The following is a 26,513-nucleotide window of genomic DNA, read 5'->3' as shown; positions in this document are numbered from 1 at the left end:
TTCAAAGAACGTCTCAAGTAACTACACTGTATATTACAATAAATTCATGATTCAAATAGTTTAATACATTTTGATAAGACTTGAATGTTTAAATACTTACACGAATCTTAAAACAATTAAAAAGATTTTGCGACATGCTACGACTTGATAAATCAAATACGTAACTTTGCTGCTGAGAAATCCATGATGAATTATTATTTGTATTAGCGTTACAAAGTACACGCTGCTGTATCAGAATACATACACGACACAAACAAAGTTGTCTTTTTTTTTTTGTTTATTGCAAAATCTGAGAGACGGCAAGAACTAAAAGTGATATTTGCCATGTGGTCAAATGGATTTTGCCATGTGGCATTTTTATTTTGGCATGTGGCATTTTATTTTGCCACGTAGCAAAATGGATCTTGCCATGTGACATTTTTTTGCCATGTGGCTTTTTTTTTTGCCATATGGCGAAATGGATTTTGCTATGTGGCATTTTTTTGCCATGTGGCAAAATGGATTTGGATTTTGGAAAGTTTGGACGTGCATAGCCGTCAATGGCATATCCTGACTTGGGAGTCAGCTGAACGTCAATGCGCTGTAATGTAAAGTGTATAGTCAAAAATCACAGCCACACGTTTTTCTGCCATGTAAAATGAATGGAAAATATGGCCGTGCATAACCGTCAATGGCGTAGCCTGACTTGGGAGTCAGCTGAACGTCAATGCGCTCTAATGTAAAGTGTATGGTCAAAAATCACAGCCACACGTTTTTCTGCCATTTAAAATGAATGGAAAATTTGGACGTGCATAGCCGTCAATGGCATGGACGTGCATGGCCTTCAAAACTGCCATATACTGTACCCCCACAAAACGCCACAGACCCCTCCCCTTAAAAAATGCGACAAACCAAAATCCATTTTGCCACATACCAAAAAAATGGCACGTCAAAATCCAATTTGCCACATGGCAAAAAGAATGACAGATGGCAAAATGCCACATGACAAAATCAGTTTTGCCATATGGCAAAAAAAATGCCACATGGCAAAATCAGTTTTGCCACATGGCATAATCCATTTTAGCACATGGCAAAAAAATGCCACATGGCATAATCCATTTTGCCACATGGCAAAAAATACCACATTGCAAAATCCATTTTGCCACATGGCAAATACCACATTTGGTCCTCGGCCCTGCTGAATTTTAGAAAATCATAGACTAAAACTGTGTAAAATATGATTTACATGGTGTTCCATAGGTCGTAATACCTAATATAGGAATTTAATCCACTGTAAAATGCCTGATATAGGAATTTAATTCACTGTAACAACAATTGAATGAACACAACTCGATTGTATTCTTTCTTGTTACACAGTAGTTTTTCTTTAATCCATACATAATTGGTCATAACAACATTCAAAGAAATCCAAAATAAACTTAATACAATCAGCCAAACTTATTTTATTGTTCCAGACTTCAATGTGAAATAATGATAAAATAATTTGCCAAAAAGATTATACGAAACAATAAAAATATGTAACGAAATTGTAAGAAATGCACGTACCAGATAAACTTAGTTCTGAAAACCTGGTCTATATAACACAAGGTGTACATTTTTTTACACATACTGTACATCTTTATGTGTATTAACAAAACACAATTCTACTAAAAAGCTTCCTATGAGGAAGGTATTGTATTGCGTTTGTCAATTCTTTAATGTTGACACTTGATCTCTTCCACTTCTTTCTCCATCAGATGGTACTCTACAGTAGACTCTGTCAACTACATAGAAAAGATTCAACACATAAGAAATTGAGAAGAATTTAACATAAGAACCTGAACTCCTCTGTTCTTACCATGTCAATTAGAATTTCTATTTTTAATTTCAGCATATTGTTCTCCTCCTCCAGCTGCAAGTTTTTCTTCTTAAGCCGTTCTATTTCCCGGTGCGACGCATTTCCACCTGATACTAAAAAGAAAAAAACAAAACAAAATACAAGAACAAAGGCAAATCTCATTTAATGCTTTTTAATGCCACTTTTAATAAATCTAATGCCCTACTGCAGATAGTTTCCCACACACAAATTGTAAGTAGAGTTGTCCGATAATTACTTTTCAACCAATAACTGACATCTCGATATTGTCCAACTCTAAAAATCCGGTACTGATATCAAACCGATACCGATATATGCGGTTGTGATGCCCCACTGGATGCTTTAATAATGATAAATATAACAACTTCAAGGTTTTCCAATAAACATTGAAAAGCAAGGGAACAAATTCAACTGAAGTTATAGAAAAAGTGCCTATATTGTAGAGCCGGGCGGTATACCGAAAATTTACCTATTACCGAAATTCTTCACGATGACCGACATAATTTTGACCATGTCAGTAAATTTGGTAATTTAAAAAAACAAGCAAATATAGTCTTTTCATCCCGCTTTGACTCCATGTTGTTCGGCTATGTTCATTCCCCTTTGAGAAAACAGTCAGTGTGCTTACGTATGAAGTCACGTAGTTATCAGGAAGTCAAACAAAGCCCCAGTAGGCTAACGCTAGCGGCTAACGCAACAAATGAACGTGATAGTCGGATAACGGCTCTAACCCTGTCAAAACGGCTGAACTTAATGAGTGGATTGGGGACAGACTGCATCTAGCAATTAGTATGTTGTGTTATTTTGTATCTCTGTGTGTCTGACTCAGTAGGCGATGAACAGGGTTCTACAAATTATAAGCAGGCTTAGATGTGCTTCAGTGCCAGTTTTTCAAAGCACTTTGTTATCACTGGATGGAGTGTTACTGGATGGAAGTCATTGTGATTTCTTGTGGGTGACTTTTGGGGACCGAGATGATGGTGGCCATTTTTAGTCAGGGTAGCGTGATGGCTTGTTCCATTGACAGGTTGAAGAGATAGGAGACTGGTGCTAGTTGGTCAATATTGAAGTCATACATTGTAATATTATGAGATCAAAGTTGTAATATTACGAGAATTAAGTCATACATTGTAATATTACATGATTAGAATTGTTAAATTGTACAGTTGCTTATTTTTACGTTATGTGAACCGTAAATTGTTTGCTTCCACTCTGGCAATAGGAGGAAAAAAATACTAAAATTACAACATTACAGTTGTTATATGGCTTAATTTTACGTTACGTGAATCGGAAATTGTTATCAATACGCGGACTTCCATTTTGGGCGATGTTAGGTCAGTGTAAACACAAAACCACATTTGGGGAGCTGGGTGACAACCATCCCTGTTCTCCCCTACTACTGCACTGCACTGTACTGATTAAAAATTATTAATAATAATTTTACATAATCAGTGAAAATAGTCCCCCCAATATCAGTATTTAGACATAATTTGCAACAATACTGTTCGCCATCACCTGAGATCCACTGTCCATCTTCAAATTTCAAGTTATGTCCTCCAATGCTCATTGCAGGAGGTCCGCATTCAATGCCCAACTCTAATTCCCGTGTTGATCGGTCCAACTAAAACAGAAGGCATATTCACTCTCCACTCACCAATAAACATGCACTTTATTCAAATACTGTAAACATTTCTTCTTTTGGAAGCTAAACTTACTGTGTGAAGACTCGACAAGGACGCTGTTTTTCGCGGAGGGATCTTCTTGGGATTGAACGGATTTTCAAATAGCTTCAGGGACATTTTGAGATCCTAAATAAAATTGGAGATACGCGTAAACTGATGGTTAATACAGGCAAAATGTTCTTTCCGCCGTTGCGTAGTCGTGGTAACCGTCAGGACACCACGCAGCTAGCTAATGCTAATTGCTAGGTAGCTAGTAGCATACTGGAATTATACTTCTCATATCTGACTTTTAATTAATAGAGTTCACCGCGATACAAGTAGCTTTTTCTTTACTAACTTTTAATGAGTATATTTACCTCCATATAGACAACTTAGTTAAATTCCCTACGTAGTTCAATTCAGAGTACAAAACGCAGGCGTACTGCGCGCGCAAGTACGAATGTTCCATTAAAAAACAGGTACAAAAGTGTAACTGTTAGACGCTTAATACGACCTTTGATTAATTATTGGAACAATTTTAAATTTGCTATGCATTCATCAGTGATGTTGTATGTTATTGTATCACGTTTCGGCTTGGTATTTAAAGTCGTTCGCCCCCGTGAAGTCGAGAAAATGGAACATTCGACAAGGTGACACCATGTGGAGGGATTCCCTAACCCTTGCTGTATCATTAGTTGGTATAATCGCCTTGTTTTGAATTTTTTCGACATAAACATGTTTTCACCTATATACACCATAGGTGTGTAGATCGCGATATATATCGCCGGTGGATAACATGTAGTCCAGCCCCAGTGGCCTAATGGATAAGGCACTGGCCTCCTAAGCCAGGGATTGTGGGTTCGAGTCCCATCTGGGGTGGTCGCATTTTCGTTTTCTCCGGAATGATCTAGACATACCAACAGCAAGATTCTCTTTTAATTCAGTTCAGTGTCAATATTTTATTTCGGAAATGCTGGACAACTACAAAAAATTGGAGCAGCAGGCTATTAAACTGTGCATCCTGTTGAACGCTTTGGCTGCATCGGTGCACACTTGGCGTGAGTATTAATATTTTTACTTATAGAACCTTTATAAACAATATCATATTAGTTCAATAATTTATCTTAATTCCTATGACACTGCTAAAAGTTATGTTGTATTATGTTAGTTATTCAACTTCAACCCTGTGACCCTGAAACATCCTTTTACAATGACAGACCTCAGTGAGGCCACTGTGTACTGGGATGCTGCCCAGAAAAGGGTGATCCTGAAGGAAGGGGTGACAGACACACAGGGTGGCGCTTTTGGTTACTTCAATGATACGTTGCACCTCACCGGATGGGGTGTCTTGGAGATTTGCGCCGGCTACGGAGGCGTCAAACAAGAAGATGAGACAGCGTTCTTTTTGGCTGGCTACCTTGAAGGCTACCTCACAGCTGAGTGAGAAGATTTAAAACTTATCTTTACAACAAAATGCAAACCATAAGGCTGGGAAACTCAATTTTTGTTCAGTTTTCAGTTTTTTTTCTGTGTTACATCAAAGTAAAAGCATCGGAAAAATTACACTAGGGAGCCAATATTTCCCCAGGATAGTAAAGACATGTAAAGATCAAAATGGCACCATGCTGCAATTTCTAACTTATTGCAAACAGGTTGGGGAGATTTGCACTAAATTCTTGTAATAATGCATTGTTCTGGCTCATTGACTCCCATTATAAATCATTATTTTTTATATGCTGTAAACCTGATGTGTTATAATGCATTTTCCGTGATTACTGATGCAATCGCTTCTTTGGCGAGTCAAAAACATGGAAATAGAGGAATTTGTGTGTTGAGAGTCTTAACACCCAAAAGTCACTAGGGGGCGCCAAAGGCCAAAACATGAATTTGCTTGCAAAGAAATTCTGTTATTATGACTTATGGGCTTATTTGGGCTTCTAACTATGTCATATGAAATATTCATATTAGACTTTAATTTTATATATATATATATATATATATATATATATATATATATATATATATATATATATATATAGGTCTAATGCCAATGAACATTTTTGAGTGGTTGAAAGTGAAAAACTATTCATAAATGACTTAGTTATCACTCTTCAAAGGAAAAGTCATACTTTGGACAAAATCACAAGAATTTAATTTGAATCAGAAAACTGCCATTGTGTAAAAACTGGGCATGCATAAAAATTTCTGTTGTTATGACTTATGGACTTATTTGGGCCTCTAACTATGTCTATGAAATATTCAAATTAGACTTTTATAGTCAGGGCAGTGGTCCCCAACCTTTTTTTGCATCACCGACTGGTGTAATGTGGGCCTTTTTTTCATGGAATGGCAATATGTGGCAGAAAGATCAGGTTAATATTTTTTAAAAATTAACAACGCGTGGTGAAAAACGAACGTCAAGTGCAGGAAGAATGCAACTCACCACACGATGAATCACCTTTTCTAACTGCTAAAGAGGTATGTACAGTTAACACCCCAGTAATGGCAGTCACCATTAGAGGGACGACGTCCACATATCTCTACTCAGGCTAATCAATAGAGTAGGCAGGCAGGCATTCAAAAGAATTCAGTCGTTAATAAATTATTTATTATTTCTGTGCGGCCCTGATGCATACGCACCACGGACCGGTACCAGTCCCCGGCCCGGTGGTTGGGGACCTCTGTGTTAGGATACAGAATGCAAAAGGTTTTATCAATCATGTATAAAAAATAACTATAGGAACACCCTTTTCATTATCGTAGACTTCATAATGATATTGACGGGACACGGACCACGGGACCGATTAATAGACCCTACCCACGTGACGTCACAACTCCTTCCTCCTGACTGGTGCCGCCCAGTTGTCCGTCAACACATCATGTTTCCCTGTTACGGCTACGTACATTCCTCCTATTTACGACGTGTTTTTCTGCTCGTTAACATTAATAATCAAAATGGTGAAGGCGTGTGTGGCGGTCGGTTGCAATAACAGAGAAGATAGACGGAGAAGACGGAGAGACTTGAAGTTCTACCGGATTCCGAGAGACCCGGAGAGAAGAGAGCGAGATGGGCTGCTGCAATTCGACGAGAAAACTGGGCTCCAAACGATTACCACAGATTATGTAGTAGTCATTTTATATCTGGTAAGATGCATTTAATATATATTTAGAGGGTTTTGGGCTGACAACCACAATTAAGATCATTGCTAGGCTAATCGCCGACAACATACACGTATGTATGTAGTGAGAGTGCTATCGCTAAACCATATAAACATTAAAAGCACTAACTCCATTGACAAACGACATGAAATACATTAGACTTGACAGTGGATGTTAGCAATAACAAAAGATTTTGAATTGAAAATTTCGTAACTCACCTTTCCAAGCACAAGATAGATTCCTGCCGAATTTTCGTGGACGAGGACCTGTTTCACCCAACCAGCAACGAAGTATTTATAAGCCTCCAAGCTCTTAAAGTTTTTCAAACTTTCGTGAGAATAGGCTGATTTTGTGTGGACAAGATAGTTGTACAGTTCAGGGTAGCAAGCAGATGTCAGGCAAATACGGCGGAGACAGCGGGTCGAAAAACATCGATTTAGGCATCAAATATGGATCTGGCGAATGGATAAACTGAAGCTTTTCCACATAACGCCTTTTATGCAACGTATCAAGTGAGTTTACGGCATCCGAAAGCACCGGGTCTTCCATGAAATGCATTATAAATTGCTCGATCAATTGAGACCATTGATAATACAGACACAAAATGACGGACAAGTGGGCGGAACCATACAGCGAGCACGTGATTTTGTGACGTCGGTGGGTAGGGTCTATTGGGGGCCTGCATTGTTGACGTGGCCGTCAAAGCTGACCGAGTGGAATCACAGACAAAGAGCTTTTCTGTTGACAATTCTTGTGAATAAATGCTTAAAATCCCTGAATTTTTTATTGTTATAGATGTAAAATAGTCCCGATTCTTGGTTAAAAGCAAAAAAAAAAAAAAAAAAAACGTGCAGTTAGCATTCATTTCATGTAAATATGTCGAAGTACGATGCTAGTCTGTCAGACAATGTGGCGGCCACCATATGTAAACAGAACTTTTCCGGTGAAAATTCTTGTGAATAAATGCTTAAATCCCTGAATTCTTTACTGATATAGATGTAAAACAATCCCGATTCTTGGTTAAAAGCAAAAAAAAAAACAAAAAAAAAAAAAACGTGCAGTTGATTCTTGGTTAAAAGCAAAAAAAAAACATGCAGTTAGCATTTATTTCATGTAAATATGTCGAAGTACGATGCTAGTCTGTCAGTCAATGTGGCGGCCACCATATGTAAACACAACTTTTCCGGTGAAAATTCTTGTGTACAAATGCTTATATCCCTGAATTCTTTATAGATACTAAGTAAAAACAGTCTCGATTCTTGGTTAAAAGCAAAAAACAGTGCAGTTAGCATTTATTTTACGTAAATATGTTGAGTTGACTGTTATTTTTTTCATTGCAGGCAGATGTTTAATCATTACTCCAACATGTATCCACAGCTAATCAAGGATGACAACGTTCTGAAACCATTGAAAAGATTCCTAAGGTACAGTGTTGACACCATTCAAACATTGGTAGAAATTAATCTGGTAAGTAAGTGTTGTCTAGGCCAATAATATACAGACTGACCAATCGGAACAGTTAAGGGCAAAAGAAAAATAACGCTTTGCGAGTTGTCGGTTACTGTAATAACAACCACTGCCTAGTCCATTGAATCCTAGCAGCTAATTGGGGCAAAAAAAATCAATTAAAGGTTACTCACCAGTAATAAAATTTCGGCTGCAAACGTAAATGTGCCTGGATTTAGGTTCCCACAGGCGAGAATGGTCCACGGAACCGTCTTCTTTTACTGTTCCTCGATTGATTGCTTTCAGCCATTTGCGTCTCATTTTCTACTCACGCGGAAGAATGAAGAACTTCAAATGCAGCTCCGAACTCTTCCTTGTGTTACAAGCCGCAACACAGCAACTTTTAGTCATTCCGACGGAAAAAAAGACTGCAAAGAAGACTAAAGTTCAACGCGTTTGTACAGACAGAGCAACTGCTTGTGACTCGTGTTTTGCCCCCTTTTCAATATGGCAACGCGTTGTTGTGGCTGGTGACGTCATTAACGCCTGGATGTCCAACTGCGAGAATACAGCCAGCGAACCAAAATACACTCCAAATACAAGGTGTACTTTTCTTGAATTTGTGGACGTCTCAAATCATGATAACTGAAATAAACAAAACGAATACTGTACATTTAAACCGTTGTACAATAGTATTTTTGCACGTGTGAGTAGCTTCATTAGCACAAACACAGCAGAATGCGAGGAAGTCATATCCATGAACTCCATGAAAAAGTTCGCCAAAAACCAAACACGCATTTCCCCTTCAAATTCAAAATACAAACTTACTAAAAACTTACAAAGACGGATGTTAGCTTAGCTGCGAGAGCAACTTCGTCGAGGTTTAAAAACTCACGGCCACTGAGAAACATGCTTGAACGAATGAAGGAAAAGGGATAATATCAAAGATCGCTAATTGAGACAGATGATCTTGCGCTAAGCACAAATGCACGTTCGCTGGACAAGAAGAGGTCTCACTCCCAATGTTTTTTTTTTTTTTTTTAGATTAAACCTTTACACAGCAACATTTACATTTTAACTAACTTATACATTTTTAACTTAATAACTTAAGTTACGCAAATTAATTCTTATGAATTGTTTATGTTTTTTTAACACAAAGGCATGACATGTAGACCGGAGTTGACACAGTGGCTGAAAATGTCGAAACTTCACTTGAGCTTTTTGCCCCCTCAAAAGAAAAAAGTCGTACAGTAGATATATTTTAATTTTATTTAGAAATGTTTTACTTTTTTTTTTTTTTTTTATAGGGTTAGGGTTAGTGGCTGTGGGTAGTTTACAGTCCCTGACATAAGTCTTGTCGCTTATCCATTTTGTAGAAACAATTGCTAATAACCTGACTTTTAATTATTCAATTGGTTTCAGAAATGACTCATATGAAAGCTAAGACCCTCCCAAATGATGTTGAATGTACTATTTGTTTCACTGAGAAAAGATTTATCATTTAATGAAGACCTGAAGGTCAAATTTTGGCAAGACAAAAGTTTTGTCGCCTACAGAAAGTAGTGTGAAAATTGGACAAAAAATGCACTTCAAATCACAAAAATATTTTACATTACATGAGGGAATTAAGTAGTGGTGCTGTGAGATTCAAATTTAATATTTTGTATGACTTCCATGGGCTTCGGCAAGGATTCATACAATTTATTGATGAAGTCGTCAGGAACATCATAGAAAGCAGTCTTGCATGCCTCCCAGAGTTCATCAACATTCTTGGGTTTCATCTTCCATGCTTCCTCTTTCATCCTGTTCATGTCTGGTGACTGGGCTGGCCAGTCCTGGAGGATCTTGATCTTTTTTGCCTTGAGGAACTTTGAGGTAGAGATTGAAGTATGCGATGGAGCACCATCCTGCTGCAGAATTTGTCACTTTTTATGGTTAAGAATGTAAGAGGCAGCTAAGATTTGTTGATATTTCAGACTATTTATGTTGCCTTCCACCCTGCAGATCTCTCGTACACCCCCATACTGGATGTAACCCCAGAACATGATTTTGCCACCACCAAACTTCACTGTTTTCTGAGTGAATCTCGGATCCATGCGGGCTCCAGTAGGTCTCCTGCAATATTTGTGGCGACTGTGGTGTAATTAAATGGAAGATTCATCTGAAAAATCCACATTTTGACACTTTTCCTGCGTCCATCCTTTGGACAGGCTGTGGGCCTTGGCAAATGCCACACAGTTTTTTAATTGTCTGGACCCTGAGAGATAAATAGTCTGAAATATCAACAAATCTTAGCTGCCTCTTACATTCCTCACCATAAATTCTGCAGCAGGATGGTGCTCCATCGCATTCTTCAATCAAGATCCTACAGGACTGGCCAGCCCAGTCACCAGACATGAACAGGATGAAAGCGGAAGCATGGAAGACGAAACCCAAGAATGTTGATGAACTCTGGGAGGCATGCAAGACTGCTTTCTTTGATGTTCCTGACGACTTCATCAATAAATTGTATGAATCCTTGCCGAAGCCCATGGAAGTCATACAAAATATTACAATTGGATCTCACAGCACCACTACTTAATTCGCTTGTTATGTAACATATTTTTGTATTTGAAGTACATTTTTTGTTCAATTTTCACACTACTTTCTGTAGGCGACAAAACTTGTGTCTTGTCAAAATTTGACCTTCATGTCTTCATTAAATGATATATCTTTTCTCAGTGAAACAAATAGTACATTCAACATCATTTGGGAGGGTCTTAGCTTTCATATGAGCCATTTCTTAAACCAGTTGAATAATTAAAAGTCAGGTTATTAGCAATTGTTTCTACAAAATGGATAAGCGACAAGACTTTTGTCAGGGACTGTAAATGGGCAACATGGGCGTTAATGCAATTCAAAAGCCATTGGAAATGAATGGGGAATTTGGATGTACATGGATGTCAATGGCATTGACTTACATATGCATCAATGGAATGCAAGTACATTGGCATCAATAGAATTTACATACATGGCCATCAATGTCACCTGTGTATACGGGGTTAATGCAATGTAAATGCCATTGGAAATGCATGGGAAATTTGGACGTACATGGCTGTCAATGGCATCGACTTACATATGCGTCAATGGAATCCGAGTACATTGGCACTAACCAAAAACCTGGTCTAAAACGTCACTTTGCCTAGATTTTGCCTTTTTCATACCACTGTAGCTTATGGTCCAAAGTGACTTATAGTGTATAAATACTGAATACTGATTTTTTTGGTCAAATTTCCTCATAGTCAAAAAAATTACAGTAGTTTTGTCTTTCCTATTTACTTTTTTGTCATTGAAAAGTTGAACGCTTTAAGTTTGATGCGAGTTGTCTGTCCCACAGTAAACAGGACCAGTGGGCCAGAGAACAAGTGAAGCTGAGGAAGAACAGCGACTCCCTGTGGAAACATTTGGGACTGATTCAAGCCCAACTGGATGGCCTAATTGCTGGGGCAGCACAGTGGGCCAAAGGCAAACACATAGATGTGCGTAACGTGCGTTGTGGGGATCATTATCAGCGCATCATTGTCCTCGTCTCACTCTCTCTTTATTCCTGTTCCAGCCTCTGTCGCCATTCGCTGTCCAGTTTCTGAATGGAGTCGGTGACCTCCTGGACCTCGTCCCTGCGCTGACACCTCGGCCCAACTCCACCGGGCCAGTTGCTTTCAGGATGCCGGGAATGGGCCATTGCACAGCTCTCATAAAGGTCGGGCCCGGAATCCTCAATGTAGATTTGCTTTGGTTTTCTTTGTTGCACTTCAGTATGCGGTTTCCTGTTTTTGTCAAGTGTTAAGAGGCCCTCTTAAACGGGGTATTCTTTCTATTTTTTGGGATCCAGATACCAATTACGACACATCACGACTATGTGCCAATAGGATACTGATACCGCGTTTTTAAAAAGATATGGCGAAAAACACTCAGGTGACTTGATGTTCCGCTCGGAGACCCCCAATTTGGCCAAATTTCAAAATTGTCCGATATGGATGTGTGATACATCATTGGAAAGCTTAAAATCTTAATTTTCTGGTGGAAGAACAAATTTGAACAGGAGGGTATTTTAAAAACAAAAATTAAACAGCAAAGCCCTATCTGGAGGTGAGAGCACGCGAGTGCAGAATTACAGACGTTATGACTTTAATGGGATAATATCCCGTTCTTACCTTGTTTTGATCCAAAAACTCCATGTAGCATGTATCACAGAGTGTCAAGACACAGCTGTGAATGGCCACAGCTGGATTTTTGGGGGATTTTATGGGTGAAACATGGTAATATAACAAGGGTCGCAATGCAGAAATCGCAGACATCAAGGAGTGGTCGAGATTTTCTTTTTCATATATTTACCCTTTTAAATGTTTTTTTCCAAATTTTCTTTGTTTGGATCGATTATTTATCATCAAACATATCGGAGAAAATGCGACAGTAATAAAAAAATACAATTAAGCGATAGTTATGAGGTAGATATTCGTGACATTTTTACAGATGCCATTTTTTTCATTGTGACGCATTTGTTTAAAAGTTTAAAATATGCGAGCAAATAATTTTTTTAAGTCGTTTTTTTTTTTATTTATGAAATATTAGACATCAATTAATGATTCTAAGCTAAAAATGACAGACATTTTGAATATTAAATATAATTAATTACCTTTGTTTTATGGCTTGGTTGAAACAAAAGCGGTTGCGCAACGTCTGTAAACGGGGGTTTCCAGGGTAAAACGGACAAATTAAAACTAGTTCGGGGCTTCATGCGCCATGAATCTGCTATGGCAGCATATAGACATATTTTCTATCAAATACAGCAGTTTCTTTTAAAGAGGAGTGCAAGGGCAGAAACTGCTTTTTCAGTCTTGTCTGTGTTTTCCGCCATATATAATGAGAAAAAAAAAAAAAAACAATTGGCTGCCATTGAAGGCGTAAAAAATCCAAACCATTTTGACAGTCAAAATGGCAGTGACTGATCACTCAGTGCCAGTCATCTCAGTTAAATTGGATTCAACGTCTATCACCGTCAATGGCAGTGAATGAGTTGAGAAAGTTAATTAAGATACAATTGGTCACTGGGTTACGAACGAGTTGCGTTCCTACGCCGGCGATGTAATTCGAATTTCCGCGTAAATTGGAATGAACCCTTTAAAAATTAAAGAAAATATATCCAAAAAGTCCAAAAGTATTGTATTTTGTTTAATGTTGGAGGATACAGGCATGAAAATCTCTCACCTTTTGGCAAAATTCGCACGTTTTGGAGTCAAAAACGGTGACCTATGTGAATTGTATAGATCCGAGCAGAAAATTTTTATGTCGGACGCTTGGTATGCTAGCGGGGAAAACCACATAAAGCCAAAAAAGCGCACCAGAGTGGCCAAAACATTGACTTATTTCAACGAAAAAAAAGGAGGGTACACTGTTGTGTCCTGTCTCTTCAATGCCAAGCTAGGCTGCACGTCGGCCGTGAATGAACACCTAAAGCGCCGTCACCCAGTTGTAATTTTGGAAAACGACAGTAGTAGAGCTGTCCCGACTAGTCGAGATAGTCGACGTCATCGATGACGTAAACCTGTCGACGAGCACAACATCCCATGAATGGTTAAAAAAATATATGGGCGGAAAGTTCAGAATGTCAGACGCTCGGTATGCAAGCAGTGAAAACGGCACACAAAGCCAAAAAAAGCACACCAGAGTGGCCAAAATGTTGACTTATTTCAATGAAACAAAGGAGGGTACACTTTTGTGTCCTATCTCTGCAATGCCAAGCTAGGCTGCATGTCGGCCGTAATTGAACACCTACGCTGTCACCCAGTTGTAATTTTGGAAGACGACAGGAGACAACAAGCGGGCAGATTGTAAGTCCATCTAACGAACTAACGACAATTTTAATTGAATTTGCTAAGCCTGTCGTGATATGCAATGAGTCCATTTATCGCACGGTAAATAAAAATGAGGGCGGTAATTTTCACAGCTGCGTTTTATCGGCATTGCCATGTTATTTCTGAGTACTCTAATGATGTCATATTAGTGCAAAGATTTCTCTCTGTCTGTGTGGCCCAGGTGACATCTGGCTTTGAAAACCTACTGCTAGGCCACTCCAGCTGGTATAATTACGCATCCACCATGCGCATCTATAAACACTTGGACTTCAGAGTGTCTAACGTGGCTACTGGAAGAATGTCATTCAGCAGCTACCCTGGTATACATATTCCTCTGTAGAAACCTCAACTTCACACGTACAAATGCTCCAAAATACTTTCTTTTAAGAAAATGTACACAGCAACCACCTCAATTTGAACAAAATCCAGTCTGAACCTACCCCTCTTAAAGTAATTCCTGCGCTCTGGCACCGATGATTAAACAACCCCAAGTAATGTGTGCACGTCAATATCAAATCTCAGCCACAATGTCGAGTGTTTCCCCTCACAGTAAAGTAAGTCATTTCATCAGAAAAGATTTGTCGGAGACCAGGTCAGGAAAAATCCTCTTACAGGCTCTGTTGCTATTCGAATACAACTACTGCTATTTTTAGAGCGGGAAGGATGTGACTTCATTGCGTTACAATGAAGATTCTTTGTGACAATCTGAACCGTTTGAATCAATTTAAAGTCATTTTTGGACTATAAGCCACTTGGCTCAAATACGCTTCGATTTACGATGGCCACTTCCTTGAAATACTTGCATATATTGACCTTTTTTATTCGCTATTACAGTGCCCTCCATAATTATTGGCACCCCTGAAAAAGATGTGTTTTTTAGCTTCTAATAATTTTTTCAAATTCAAATAATATGGGACCTTAATGGGAAAAAAAAGAGAAAAATCCAACCTTCAATACAAGTGCATTCATTCAGTGGGGAAAAAATCCCACATAAAGAAAAAAATATTTGACATCAAATAATGTGTGTCACAATTACAGTGCCTTGCAAAAGTATTCGGACCCCTTGAATCTTGCAACCTTTCGCCACATTTCAGGCTTCAAACATAAAGATATGAAATTTAATTTTTTTGTCAAGAATCAACAACAAGTTGGACACAATCGTGAAGTGGAACAACATTTATTGGATAATTTAAACTTTTTTAACAAATAAAAAACTGAAAAGTGGGGCGTGCAATATTATTCGGCCCCTTTACTTTCAGTGCAGCAAACTCACTCCAGAAGTTCAGTGAGGATCTCTGAATGATCCAATGCTGTCCTAAATGACCGATGATGATAAACAGAATCCACCTGTGTGTAATCAAGTCTCCGTATAAATGCACCTGCACTGTGATAGTCTCAGGGTTCTGTTTATTTATCCAATAAATGTTGTTCCACTTCACGATTGTGTCCCACTTGTTGTTGATTCTTGACAAAAAATTAAAATTTTATATCTTTATGTTTGAAGCCTGAAATGTGGCGAAAGGTTGCAAGGTTCAAGGGGGCCGAATACTTTTGCAAGGCACTGTATTAGCACCCCTGATGTTAATACTTTGTACAACCCCCTTTTGCCAACAAAACAAGGTCTGGGGACTGATATGGCCATGGGAGGAGCTTGATTTTGTGTCTGGTGAACCATTTCTGTGTCGATTTGGCCATATGTTTAGGGTCATTGTCTTTCTGAAAGACCCAGTGATGACCCATCTTCAGGCAACAGATTTTGATTTAAAATGTCCTGGTATTTCAAAGCATTCATGATGCCATGCACCCTAACAAGGTTCCCAGGGCCGTTGGAAGCGAAACAGCCCCACAGCATCACTGACCCACCCCCATACTTCACAGTGGGTATGAGGTGCTTTTCAGCATGCGCATCTTTTGTGGCACGCCAGACCCACTTAGAGTGTTTGGTTCCAAAAAACTCAATCTTGGTCTCATCTGACCAAAGCACACGGTCCGAGTTGAAGCCTGGGACGAAAATTATTAGAAGCTAAAAAACACATCTTAACCAGGGGTGCCAATAATTATGGAGGGCACTGTATATTATGATCAAAGGATTGTCCGTCCCTTTAAAGTCATAATCACTGTCACATTGGTTCAACCTTCTTTTTGTAATGTACAATGAAATATCAGTCATAGACTTCATAATGTATTGATGGGACACGGGGCCAATAAATAGGGGGGCCTGCATTGTTGGCGAGGCCGTCAAAGCTGACCGAGTGGAATCACAGACAAAGAGCTTTTTTCATTAAATTCTTGTGAATATATGCTTAAATCGCCGAATCCTTAATATAGATGTAAAACAGTCTTGATTCTTGGTTCAAAACAAAAACAACAAAAAAAGTGCAGTTAGCATTCATTTTACGTAAATATGTCAAAGTACAATGCTAGTCTGTTAGTGAATGTAGCTAGCCGCCGCCTGATGGAAACAGAGCTTTTCCGGTGAAAATTCCTGTAAATAAATGCTTAAATCCCAAAATTCTTTATAGATATGGATGTAAAATGGTCTCGATTCTTGGTTAAAAGCACAAAAAAATGGACAGTTAGCATTTATTTTACGTAAATATGTCGAAGTACAATGCTAGTCTGTTAGTGAATGGAGCTAGCCGCCGCCTGATGTAAACAGAGCTTTTCCGGTGAAAATTCTTGTGAATAAACGCTTAAATCCTCAAATTCTTTATAGATATGGACGTAAAACCGTCTCGATTCTTGGTTAAAAGCACACAAAAAAAGTGCGGTTTGCGTTTATTTTCTGTGAATATGTCGAAGTACAATGCTAGTCTGTTATTGAATGCAGCAACCGGCCGCCTCATGTAAACAGAGCTTTTCCGGTGAAAATTCTTGTAAATGAATGCTTAAATCCCCAAATTCTTTATAGATATGGACGTAAAACATTCTCGATTCTTGGTTAAAAGCACCAAAAAAATGGGCAGTTAGCATTTATTTTACGTAAATATGTCGAAGTACAATGCTAGTCTGATGGTAAATGTAGCTAGCGGCCGCCTAATGTAAACAGAGCTTTTCCGGTGAAAATTCTTGTGAATAAATGCTTAAATCCCTGAAAGATATGGACGTAAAACAGTCTCGATTCTTGGTTAAAAGCAAAAAAAAAAAAATAAGACAGCTCTTTTGACCCAACCATGATGCACATCAGACAATGCTTCTCATCAAGACAATTCCTTTTTGTCCTGACATTTTTATTCCGATAAGAAGAGAGATCACCTGTTTCACAGCTAAATCCTCCTTGCTTTATGAAAGGTTTACTCTCTTCTTTGACCTTTACTGCTTCCCACCACCATGATTCATGCAAATTAGTTCGTGCATAATTGTCAACAAAGATATAACCTCTACCTTAGCCCCCATTAAACACCGCTTATCCTTCTTCCATCCTACAGGCTTCCTCACATCTCTGGACGACTTCTACCTGCTGGAGAGCGGCCTGCTGATGACTCAAACGTCTATCGGCGTCTTCAACGCCTCCTTGTTTTCACAGCTCAGCCCTCACAGCCTGCTGGCCTGGCAAAGAGTACGCTTGGCCAACAGCTTAGCGCGCAGCGGCGAGGAGTGGGCGCAGATCTTCTCCAAGTACAACTCTGGTCAGAACGAAAGTGATAAGCTCGTGTTTACGCCGGGAAGCAAAGCGATGTTTCTTTCTATGTTGCAGGTACATATAACAGCCAGTATATGGTGGTGGACTTGAGTAAGGTTTTACCTAGGCATAGTATCAGGACTGGAGCTCTGACGGTTGTGGAGCAGATTCCTGGGAAAGTAATCTACAGTGACCAGACCCAAGCTTTACGTGGAGGTGACACACAAACACACATTTTACATTTTTCGCAATGCTTCTCTTGAATATAACAAATAAGTCGGTTTATCCTGATGATTTATCCCAAGTGTGACTCACTCTTAAGGGTACTGGCCGTCTTACAACATTCCATTTCACATTGACATCTACAACCTGAGTGGGTACGATGTGATGTGGAGGAGATACGGCGAAGACTTTTCCTATGACCTTTGCCCCAGAGCCAAAATCCTCCGTCGGGACCAGGCCAAGGTTTATGACATCAGATCACTCAAGCACATCATGAGATACAACAGTAGGTGCAATAATGACATATTTGATGTTACCCAAAATGAAACTTTACTTTTCAGGACATGGCAAGTGATCCCAAAACTCAATTAAGCAAAGAGTTTAAAGATAAAAAACATGAGTTCAATTTTTAGTATTTGAAAAAGCTCATTTAATGTTCCTCAATTTAGGCAAATTTAGCTAATCAAGTCCTAACATATCCTTACGAATTCCTAACATATCCTAACATTAGTGGCAGATGCTGGTCTTTCAATGAATGGAAGTTTGTCCGCCTGTGAGTGCTTTGTGATGGTAAAGGAGCTCAGTGGCACCTGCTGCTCGGTAGGGAAAGAAACTAGATTGCTAGAAGTCAAGTCGCTAAACACAAGCAGCTACAATGAAAACTAGGCTTGCAAGCAGGACTGAATGGGCCCTCGCAGTTTGGCGCAACTTGGACGTCACGCAAACTCAGAGGCACGCAGGTCAGGGTACTAGTAGATTGTCTCCCTCTCATCATCTCATGAGAACCTAACTTGCCCGAAACTTGCATCTTTTTTTTGGGGATCAGAAATACATTCACAGGAGAAAAAAGCCTATTGAAGAGGGTCCTACAAAAAAGGAGGTGCTCCTGAGCTGTGCAGCCATGCCCTTATTCAAAACCAAAATGAATCTTCTGATTTGGCCAATTCAACCAAGTGTGCCAAATTTCGTGGCTCTATAAGTTGCCTAAGTCCATGAAAAAATCTGCTTTCTTTTAATGGCAAACAAATGGACGTCATGGCAACAGACAGAGACATATGGACGTAGGCCTTCAAATGTAGTATTTCAAAAGGTCTTCTAACTACAATGACCAACCTGAAAAGAACTGAAGATGTATAAGTAAAATGAGTGACTTTCTGTTGCCACTAGTTGGCGCTGTAGGGTTGATGCAAATGACCCCTACAGGACCCTTCAGGGTATGACTCTCAACAAGCGCGGGACGTTTGGCGCAGATATGTTGTGTATCTGACAAGTTATGACTGTTCAAAATTTGTGGTCAGACAAAATGGCAACAGTCTTTCTCACTTTCCTGTTTGGACCTCTCCGCTTCAACGAAACCTCAGTATTTTTCATCAGGCACCTGAGCACTTGTCTTAAGGCTCCCCTGATGCAGGTTTGAGGTCAGTTGTTTTTTTTTCCCATGGAAGAAGAGCCTGTCTAGTAAAAAAGGGGCGTTTCCTGTTCCCAGCAGGGGGCGGCAGGCCTAATAGGGAATATTTCAAAGCAGTCGTGTTCAGGCTGAGATAACTCACTTACATGTCTGATATGATAAAGATTGAACATTGTATCAGGGAGTTATTCGTCATTTACTGAATTTGGTGTTTTGCCAAAAAAAGGCCGACTTTGGTGCCCCGCCCTGATCAGGCCCATGAATGAAAACTCACCATTTTCAAAACCTAAGATCTCATATGTCTCATGAACAGTCTTACCAATTTTGAGGAGGATCTAACTTACTCCGTAAGCGCCAAGGTCTAAAATGTGCTCCCTGTAAATCGCTAAACATTTCACATTCGATCCAAAATACCCCATTTCTTCTTGGGTTTTGAATATGGATGCAAGAGAATTTTTGGAGCAGTTTTGCACAACATATCGACTCCCCACATTTCATCGCTGAGTGATGGCCAAATGAAGCTTCTTGAAGCAATGAAGCTTCATGGTGGTTCATTTTGTTCTTATGACAGTCGTATGATGCTGCTGTCAAATAAAGTGTTATCGGTTAATATCTCTTGGTGTAAATACGCCATAATACAGTGAGAACAGCTACGGTTTATAGTCCAGTGTGGCTTACCTTTGAAAAAATGCTGTTTTCGTGTCAAATTAGGTGGGTGGCGGCTTATAGTCAGGTGCGCCTCACAGTCCGAAAATTTCGGTATTTCTATTTTTTTAAATCCTTGCATGTATTTTAATTAAATTTTTCAATGTGATATAACATCAAACGATTTCTAACCCTTAACGCATTCACTGCCATTGACCGTGAATGTTCATTTTAAAAAATTTAGTTCCAGTAGATATAACACATCTGAACAAATGCTTCGAACCTGGAAAATGGTATCATATATTGATATGTTTCAGACTACAAACGAGACCCTTACACCAAAGGCCATCCCTGTAAAACCATTTGTTGCCGTAACGACCTACGACCGAGGAGACCACGCCCCGGCGGTTGTTATGACACTAAGGTGAATTAATATGCATCATTGCTGAAAACGTCCACGTTTTGCTCATTTGAGGAGTAGAGTGATGTTCCTCATCCTGTTTTACAGGTGACTGACTACCAGATGGCTCTTGAGCTGAGCGCAGAGGCGATAAACGGCCCCACCACACAGGGGGGTCTGCGACCATTCTCGTGGCACTCCTTCAACCTCACTACCCATGAGGGTCTCCCTCATGAGTACAACTTCTCCTTTGTCACCATGAAACACCTTCTCAAACGGCCCTAAATGCAAGATTGTGGAATGATAAAATGTTTTGTCATTTTTTCTATGGTAACATTTGCTAATCGGCATTTACAGTTTGTTTGCAGGTTGGCTTGAGCACAATTTGGACACAATGCAAAGTGCTATTCCCCCGAGGAAGGGGGCTGTTGACCTTTTCCTCCTGCATCATCACCCGCAAATGTTAATGTTTAACTGCAATGAAACCACTCGAGGATCGTTTAACATGGCTTTTACTCATTTTACAATTGAGCCAAACAGTGGCGGAACAACTGTGAACAGGGTCCGGGTGCGAGAAGTAGAAACGGGCCACCCAAGGGGAACATCCGCTGGGTGGGGGATCCGAGGGGATGATTATTCGCAGGCCCCTCCACTGTTTCATGGGCCCTTCAGACGATGGTCTGATATGTGGGGCATTTATATTTATATTTAAGATATACAGTGCTGGCCAAAAGTATTGGCACCTCTGCAATTCTGTCAGATAATGCTCAATTTCTCCCAGAAAATGATTGCAATTACAAATGCTTTGGTAGTAATATGTTCATTTATTTTGCTTGCAATGAAAAAACAAAAAACAAAAGAGAATGGAAAAGAAAAATTAAATCATGATCATTTTACACAAAACTCAAAAAGTAGTGGCACCCTTTGAAAAATCATGTGATGTTCCCTAATTTGTGTAATTACCAGCACCTGTCACTTACCTGTGGCATATAACAGGTAGTGGCAATAACTAAATCACACTTGCAGCCAGTTAAAATTGATCAAAGTTGACTCAACCTCTGTCTTGTGTCCTTGTGTGTACCACATTGAGCATGGAGAAAAGAAAGAAGACCAAAGAACTGTTTGAGGAATTGAGAAGCAAAATTGCGAGGAAGCATGTGCAATCTCAAGGCTACAAGTCCATCTCCGAAGACCTGAATGTTCCTGTGTCTACTGTGCGCAGTGTCATCAATAAGTGTAAATCCCACAACACTGTGGCTAACCTCCCTAGATGTGGACGGAAAAGAAACATTGACGAGAGATTTCAATGAACGATTGAGCGGATGGTGGATAAAGAACTCGACTAACATCCAAGTTCAAGCTGTCCTGCAGTCCGAGGGTACAACAGTGTCAACACTTACCATTTGTCAGCGTCTGAATGAAAAGGGACTCTATGGTAGGATACCAGGAAGACCCCACTTCTGACCCAGAGAAATAAAAATGCCAGGCTGGAGTTTGCCTAAACTTACCTGAGAAAGCCAAAAACGTTTTGGAAGAATGTTCTCCGGTCAGATGAGACAAAGGTAGAGATTTTTGGGAAAAAGCATCAACATAAGAGTTTACATCAAGAAAAAATGAGGCCTTCAAAGAAAAGAACACGGTCCCCACAGTCAAACAGTGCGGAGGTTCCCTGATGTTTTGGGGTTGCTTTACTACCTCTGGCGAGGGACTGCTTGTCCGTGTGCATGGCATTATGAAGTCTGAAGACTACCAACAAATTTTGCAGCATAATGTAGGTCCCAGTTTGAGAAAGCTGGGTCTCCCTAATAGGTTATGGGTCTTCCAGCAGAACAATGACTCAAAACACACTTCAAAAAGCACTAGAAAATAGTTTGAGAGAAAGCATTGGAGACTTCTAAAGTGGCCAGCAATGAGTCCAGACCTGAATCCCATAGAAGAGATCTGAAAATGACAGTTTGCAGAAGGCACCCTTCAAATCTCAGAGACCTGGAGCAGATGGCCAAAGAAAAATTGTCTTAAATTCCAGCAGAGCATTTTAAGAAACTCAGTGATGGATACCAGAAGCGGTTGTTCGAAGTTGGTTTGTCTAAAGGTTGTGCTACCAAGTATTAGGCTGAGGGTGCCAATACTTTTGTCCAGCCCATTTTTGAAGTTTTGTTTGAAATGACAATGATATATATATTTTTTTCATTCCCTTTTGTGTTCTTTCATTGCAGGCAAAATAAATGAAAATATCACTACCAAAGCATTTTTAATTGCAATCATTTTCTGGGAGAAATTGAGCATTATCTAACAAAATTGCAAGGGTGCCAATACTTTTGACCAGGACTGTATATTTAGGATTTATATTTCAGATTTAAGATTTAGATTTAGGATGTAAATTTAAGATTTACACTTAAGATACATATTTAAGTTTAAGATATATATTTAAGTTTTACATTTAAGATTTAAATTAAACATTTAGTTCTCGATTTAAACATTCAGGTCTAATACTTATTATTTAAAAATACATATTTAAGTTGCTAAATAATGTTGCAAATGTGCAAAAAAAATTGACTCTAAAATTTTCATACCATATTTTAAACAGTGGGTGGCGCTAAATGTGAAAAAAAAAATGTTGTAATTTTCAGCATGTGCTACTTTACAAACGGCGCCCCATATGTATATTACTCCAACTTGCTAAGCATATCAAATTCGAACTTGGTTATTAAAAAAAAAAACAAAGGCATTACTTTCCAATATCTTGCATTGCAATGCAATATATAGAAATTAAATGCACAAAATTTCATAACAGCCTCACAAGCTACAACAAAAACATTATGTTTCAAGTAGGGCTGTCAAACGATTAAAATTTTTAATCGAGTTAATTACAGCTTAAAAATTAATTAATCGTAATTAATCGCAATTCAAACCATCTATGAAATATGCCATATTTTTCTGTAAATTATATATATATTCTGTAAAATAAATGGAATGGAAAGATAAGACACAAGATGGATATATATACATTCAACATACGGTACATAAAGACTGTAGTGGGCATTTCACTCTACTGTAATTTAAATCCGTCTGTGCTGTCCTCACTCCGAAGCGTCTACTTTTTCCAAAGCTAGACAGCTTGTGAACGATGCCTTAATAATCAGACTTCTTCCTTTTTCACCTGATTTATTAATAAAATGGCCTCAAACCATTGTCCTCTTTAGACCGTCGTAAAACTACAAAAAAAAAGTACACAAGCATTGCATTAGCAACAACGTTAGCTTAGCACGCTATACAGGTTCATTAAACATAAACAAAAAGCGTCTCATACAAAAATTTAACATTTCGCTTACTGACATAATATGTACATTCTTTACAACAACCATACTTACGGACAAATCTTGTCCAAGGGTCATTTAAGCACATCATTACAACGTAGGCGTCAGCCCGAGACGTCGTGCAGCCATATTGAACTGGCAAGAAAACAATAAACCATGTCGCAAAGCGACCACAAGAGTTCGCTGTTGGACAGCAGAAAAAGCCTTGCTGTAAAACTTACCAAATGGCAGAATACTGTCTGAGCGGGACATGTGCGTTAATTGCGTCAAATATTTTAACGTGATTAATTTAAAAAATTAATTACCGCGCGTTAACGCGATAATTTTGAGAGCCCTAGTTTCAAGTAGAAGTTAATACTTATTTAGACCTACCCCATTAATAGAAAACTTCAGCATCAATTTTTGACCATTACATTATCGTATGCCGATTTGGTATAACTTTAATATACAAAATATTACTTCAGTATAACATAACTTTAAATATTCTACAGTTTCTGCACTTGCGATAGTGATCTATAATATATTCAGTATTATAAATGTAACTCTTTCTCTTTGTACCTCAAATAATTATATCTTTTGTTTTTGTCTCCACATCAATACGTACCATAATTCTGTTCTAGCCCTTTTAGTATATTCATATAAAAATGTAGAACCATTAATCAATGTTTGATGCAAATATGACAATGTTCCTTGTTACTGTACAGTATAATAAAATGGATTTTATTTGTCATTTTCACAGTCGCGTGTTCTCTCCTGCCTAGTGTTAGCAAAAAGCAAAACGAACTACCAAGACCACAATGCACCTGAGTATTTCCAAGCCACGCCCAGAACGACTCCGAGTTGGTAACCGATAGAAAACGCGGAGCCTCAAAGTCACTGACCGCCACTCGGTGGGAAGAAGCGCCCTTTTCCAAATGGCAACCACGGCAGACGACGAGTGGGATCCCTCGCTTCGCGGCTGCCACCACCACAACAATAACAATAATAACAACAACAATAATAAAGACAACGAAGCGGGGGAGACGGCCAACTCACCTCCGACGGGCTCGACCGAAGCCGGCGGGAAGACGTCGCATTGCGTCGGTAACGGCTCGGTCATCAACCCCGGCGGAGGAAATAATGGAAAGTGGGTTCGGCTCAACGTCGGCGGCACCGTCTTCCTGACAACAAGGCAAACGCTACTTAAAGAACAAACTTCGTTCCTGTACCGATTGTGCCAGCAGCAAGACTTGCACTCGGACACGGTGAGTCCTACCAGGACACACTTTTTACCATAGTAGATCACTAGATATCCTTCAAAACCATTCAATAGCCTTCCCGATTAAAGTAATTGTATTTATTTAAATTTTCAAAAATATTCCCTATCATTATTTAGTACCACCTTTAATACCTACTGCAGGCATTTGGACAAAAATTAGAAGTAATCTTTTTTTGTTTGTTTACATTCTACAAGGCTCACAGAAACCACCCTTTTAAAAAGAAAAAATCCAAATAGAAATGCAGGTATAGGGGTAAATGTGAGATAAATTGGCTCATTGACACAATGATTAAGCCCATTGATTTTTGTGATCCAAATTAGGACCACTCATCTTTGTTTTAATTCATATTTTTATTTTACTTTGTAAAAAAAAAATTACATTTAACTTTTATTTTATTTCATTTTATTCTCATCACTATGCAGGCCAAATGCAACAACACATCGTTCAGTATTCACTTGTACATACCAGAATGACAAAGTTTATCCATTTATACTTACAGTTAGGGTTGTTCTGATCATGTTTTTTTGATCCCGATCGTTTTAGTTTGAGTATCTGCCGATCCCGATATTTCCCGATCCGATTGCTTTTTTTTTTGCTCCCGATTCAATTCCAATCATTCCCGATAATTTTTCCCGATCATATACATTTTGGCAATGGATTCAGAAAAAAATGAATAAAACTCAGACGAATATATACATTCAACATACAGTTCATAAGTACTGTATTTGTTTATTATGACAATAAATCCTCAAGATGGCATTTACATTAACATTCTCTCTGTGAGAGGGATCCACGGATAGAAAGACTTGTGACTTGTTATATTGTGACTAAATATTGCCATCTAGTGTATTTGTTGAGCTTTCAGTAAATGATATTGTAACCATGCCCAAATGCATAATGGGAAGTGGAACCATGACTGTGCGTAGTGCTACCAATTGATATATCTTCTCTGCATTGGGAAATAACATAAGGCGTTAAGAAAAAGATCAATTGCTACCTTGCTTCCCCACATTGCTTCCCATGATATTTCTAATCGTAGGGAGAGGGATTGTAAGGCTTCAGCCAATTAAAAAATGCTCCAAAGGCTGTCAAAATTCACTGTACTCATTTTTACACTGCCTTTTATCGCTGTATAGGTAAAACGGCGCCATTACAGATTGAGCGCAACAATGTGTGAGTGAATCGTGCAGCGCATGCATTAATTGCGTTATATATTTTAACGTGATACATTTTTTAAAAAATTAATTACCGCTGTTATCGGGATAAATTTGATAACCCTACCTTAAGCCTAAACTAAAGACTCTGGATGAGTGTAACATATTATGTCTGTAACATTAAATACAATTAGAAAATGATTTAATTTAAAAAAAAAAAAAAATATATATATATATATATATATATAAATTAAAAAAAGGCATGGCCGATATTTTTTTGACGATTCCAATACTTTGAAAATGACATGATCGGACCCGATCAATCGGCATCTCTACTTACAGTACTTCCATCCAAACATACAGTACATGCATACATACATCTATCCATAGATACAAGCTCAAGGAATCTGACCTTTTAGCCAGATTGCCGGGATCACGCCAGCCGAACTGCCAGACCCGCGCTGGCAGAGC

At 38.8% G+C, this 26,513-nt stretch overlaps 3 protein-coding genes and 1 non-coding gene across 12 annotated transcripts in view; 3 read left to right on the top strand and 1 right to left on the bottom strand.

The window, feature by feature from the left end:
• Window positions 1-346: 346 nt before the first annotated feature.
• On the bottom strand, window positions 347-8,476 carry cby1 (chibby 1, beta catenin antagonist). 2 transcript variants are annotated; one of them, XM_057826568.1, is made up of 5 exons: window positions 8,316-8,476; window positions 3,571-3,663; window positions 3,371-3,476; window positions 1,838-1,950; window positions 347-1,763 (listed from the first exon to the last, which is right to left on the bottom strand). In XM_057826568.1, exons 2-5 carry the CDS (start codon window positions 3,652-3,654, stop codon window positions 1,695-1,697), a joined length of 372 nt encoding a protein of 123 aa, XP_057682551.1. In that variant the 5' UTR covers window positions 3,655-3,663; window positions 8,316-8,476; the 3' UTR covers window positions 347-1,694. The 2 variants fall into 2 exon arrangements, with proteins under 2 accessions (XP_057682551.1, XP_057682550.1); XM_057826567.1 differs by lacking the exon at window positions 8,316-8,476 and adding an exon at window positions 3,894-4,096 and having other exon boundaries at window positions 348-1,763.
• Window positions 3,581-24,540, top strand: plbd1b (phospholipase B domain containing 1b). Of its 2 annotated transcripts, XM_057826556.1 has the most exons (12): window positions 3,581-4,574; window positions 4,734-4,956; window positions 8,016-8,099; window positions 11,498-11,639; window positions 11,717-11,860; window positions 14,197-14,335; window positions 17,444-17,644; window positions 17,713-17,853; window positions 17,960-18,145; window positions 20,230-20,336; window positions 20,421-20,548; window positions 24,369-24,540. In XM_057826556.1, exons 1-12 carry the CDS (start codon window positions 4,487-4,489, stop codon window positions 24,388-24,390), a joined length of 1,605 nt encoding a protein of 534 aa, XP_057682539.1. In that variant the 5' UTR covers window positions 3,581-4,486; the 3' UTR covers window positions 24,391-24,540. The 2 variants fall into 2 exon arrangements, with proteins under 2 accessions (XP_057682539.1, XP_057682538.1); XM_057826555.1 differs by lacking the exon at window positions 24,369-24,540 and having other exon boundaries at window positions 20,421-21,131.
• trnar-ccu (transfer RNA arginine (anticodon CCU)) lies at window positions 4,323-4,395 on the top strand. Its single transcript has one exon. It is a non-coding gene; the product is annotated as a tRNA-Arg (tRNA).
• kctd17 (potassium channel tetramerization domain containing 17) overlaps window positions 22,762-26,513 on the top strand; it is a 31,660-nt gene continuing 27,908 nt past the window's right edge. For 2 of the 7 annotated variants that reach the window (XM_057826565.1, XM_057826564.1), the window contains exon 1: window positions 24,450-24,873. In XM_057826565.1, the coding sequence (XP_057682548.1) occupies window positions 24,544-24,873 (330 nt within the window). In that variant the 5' untranslated portion in view covers window positions 24,450-24,543. Of the gene's footprint in view, window positions 24,874-26,513 lie in introns of all 7 variants that reach the window. The other 5 variants (XM_057826560.1, XM_057826563.1, XM_057826559.1 and 2 more) reach the window with 5 other exon arrangements.

The sequence above is a fragment of the Corythoichthys intestinalis genome, chromosome 21, assembly GCF_030265065.1.
Source record: "Corythoichthys intestinalis isolate RoL2023-P3 chromosome 21, ASM3026506v1, whole genome shotgun sequence".
Taxonomy (NCBI): domain Eukaryota; kingdom Metazoa; phylum Chordata; class Actinopteri; order Syngnathiformes; family Syngnathidae; genus Corythoichthys; species Corythoichthys intestinalis.
This window is presented reverse-complemented; position numbering and strand designations above follow the sequence as displayed.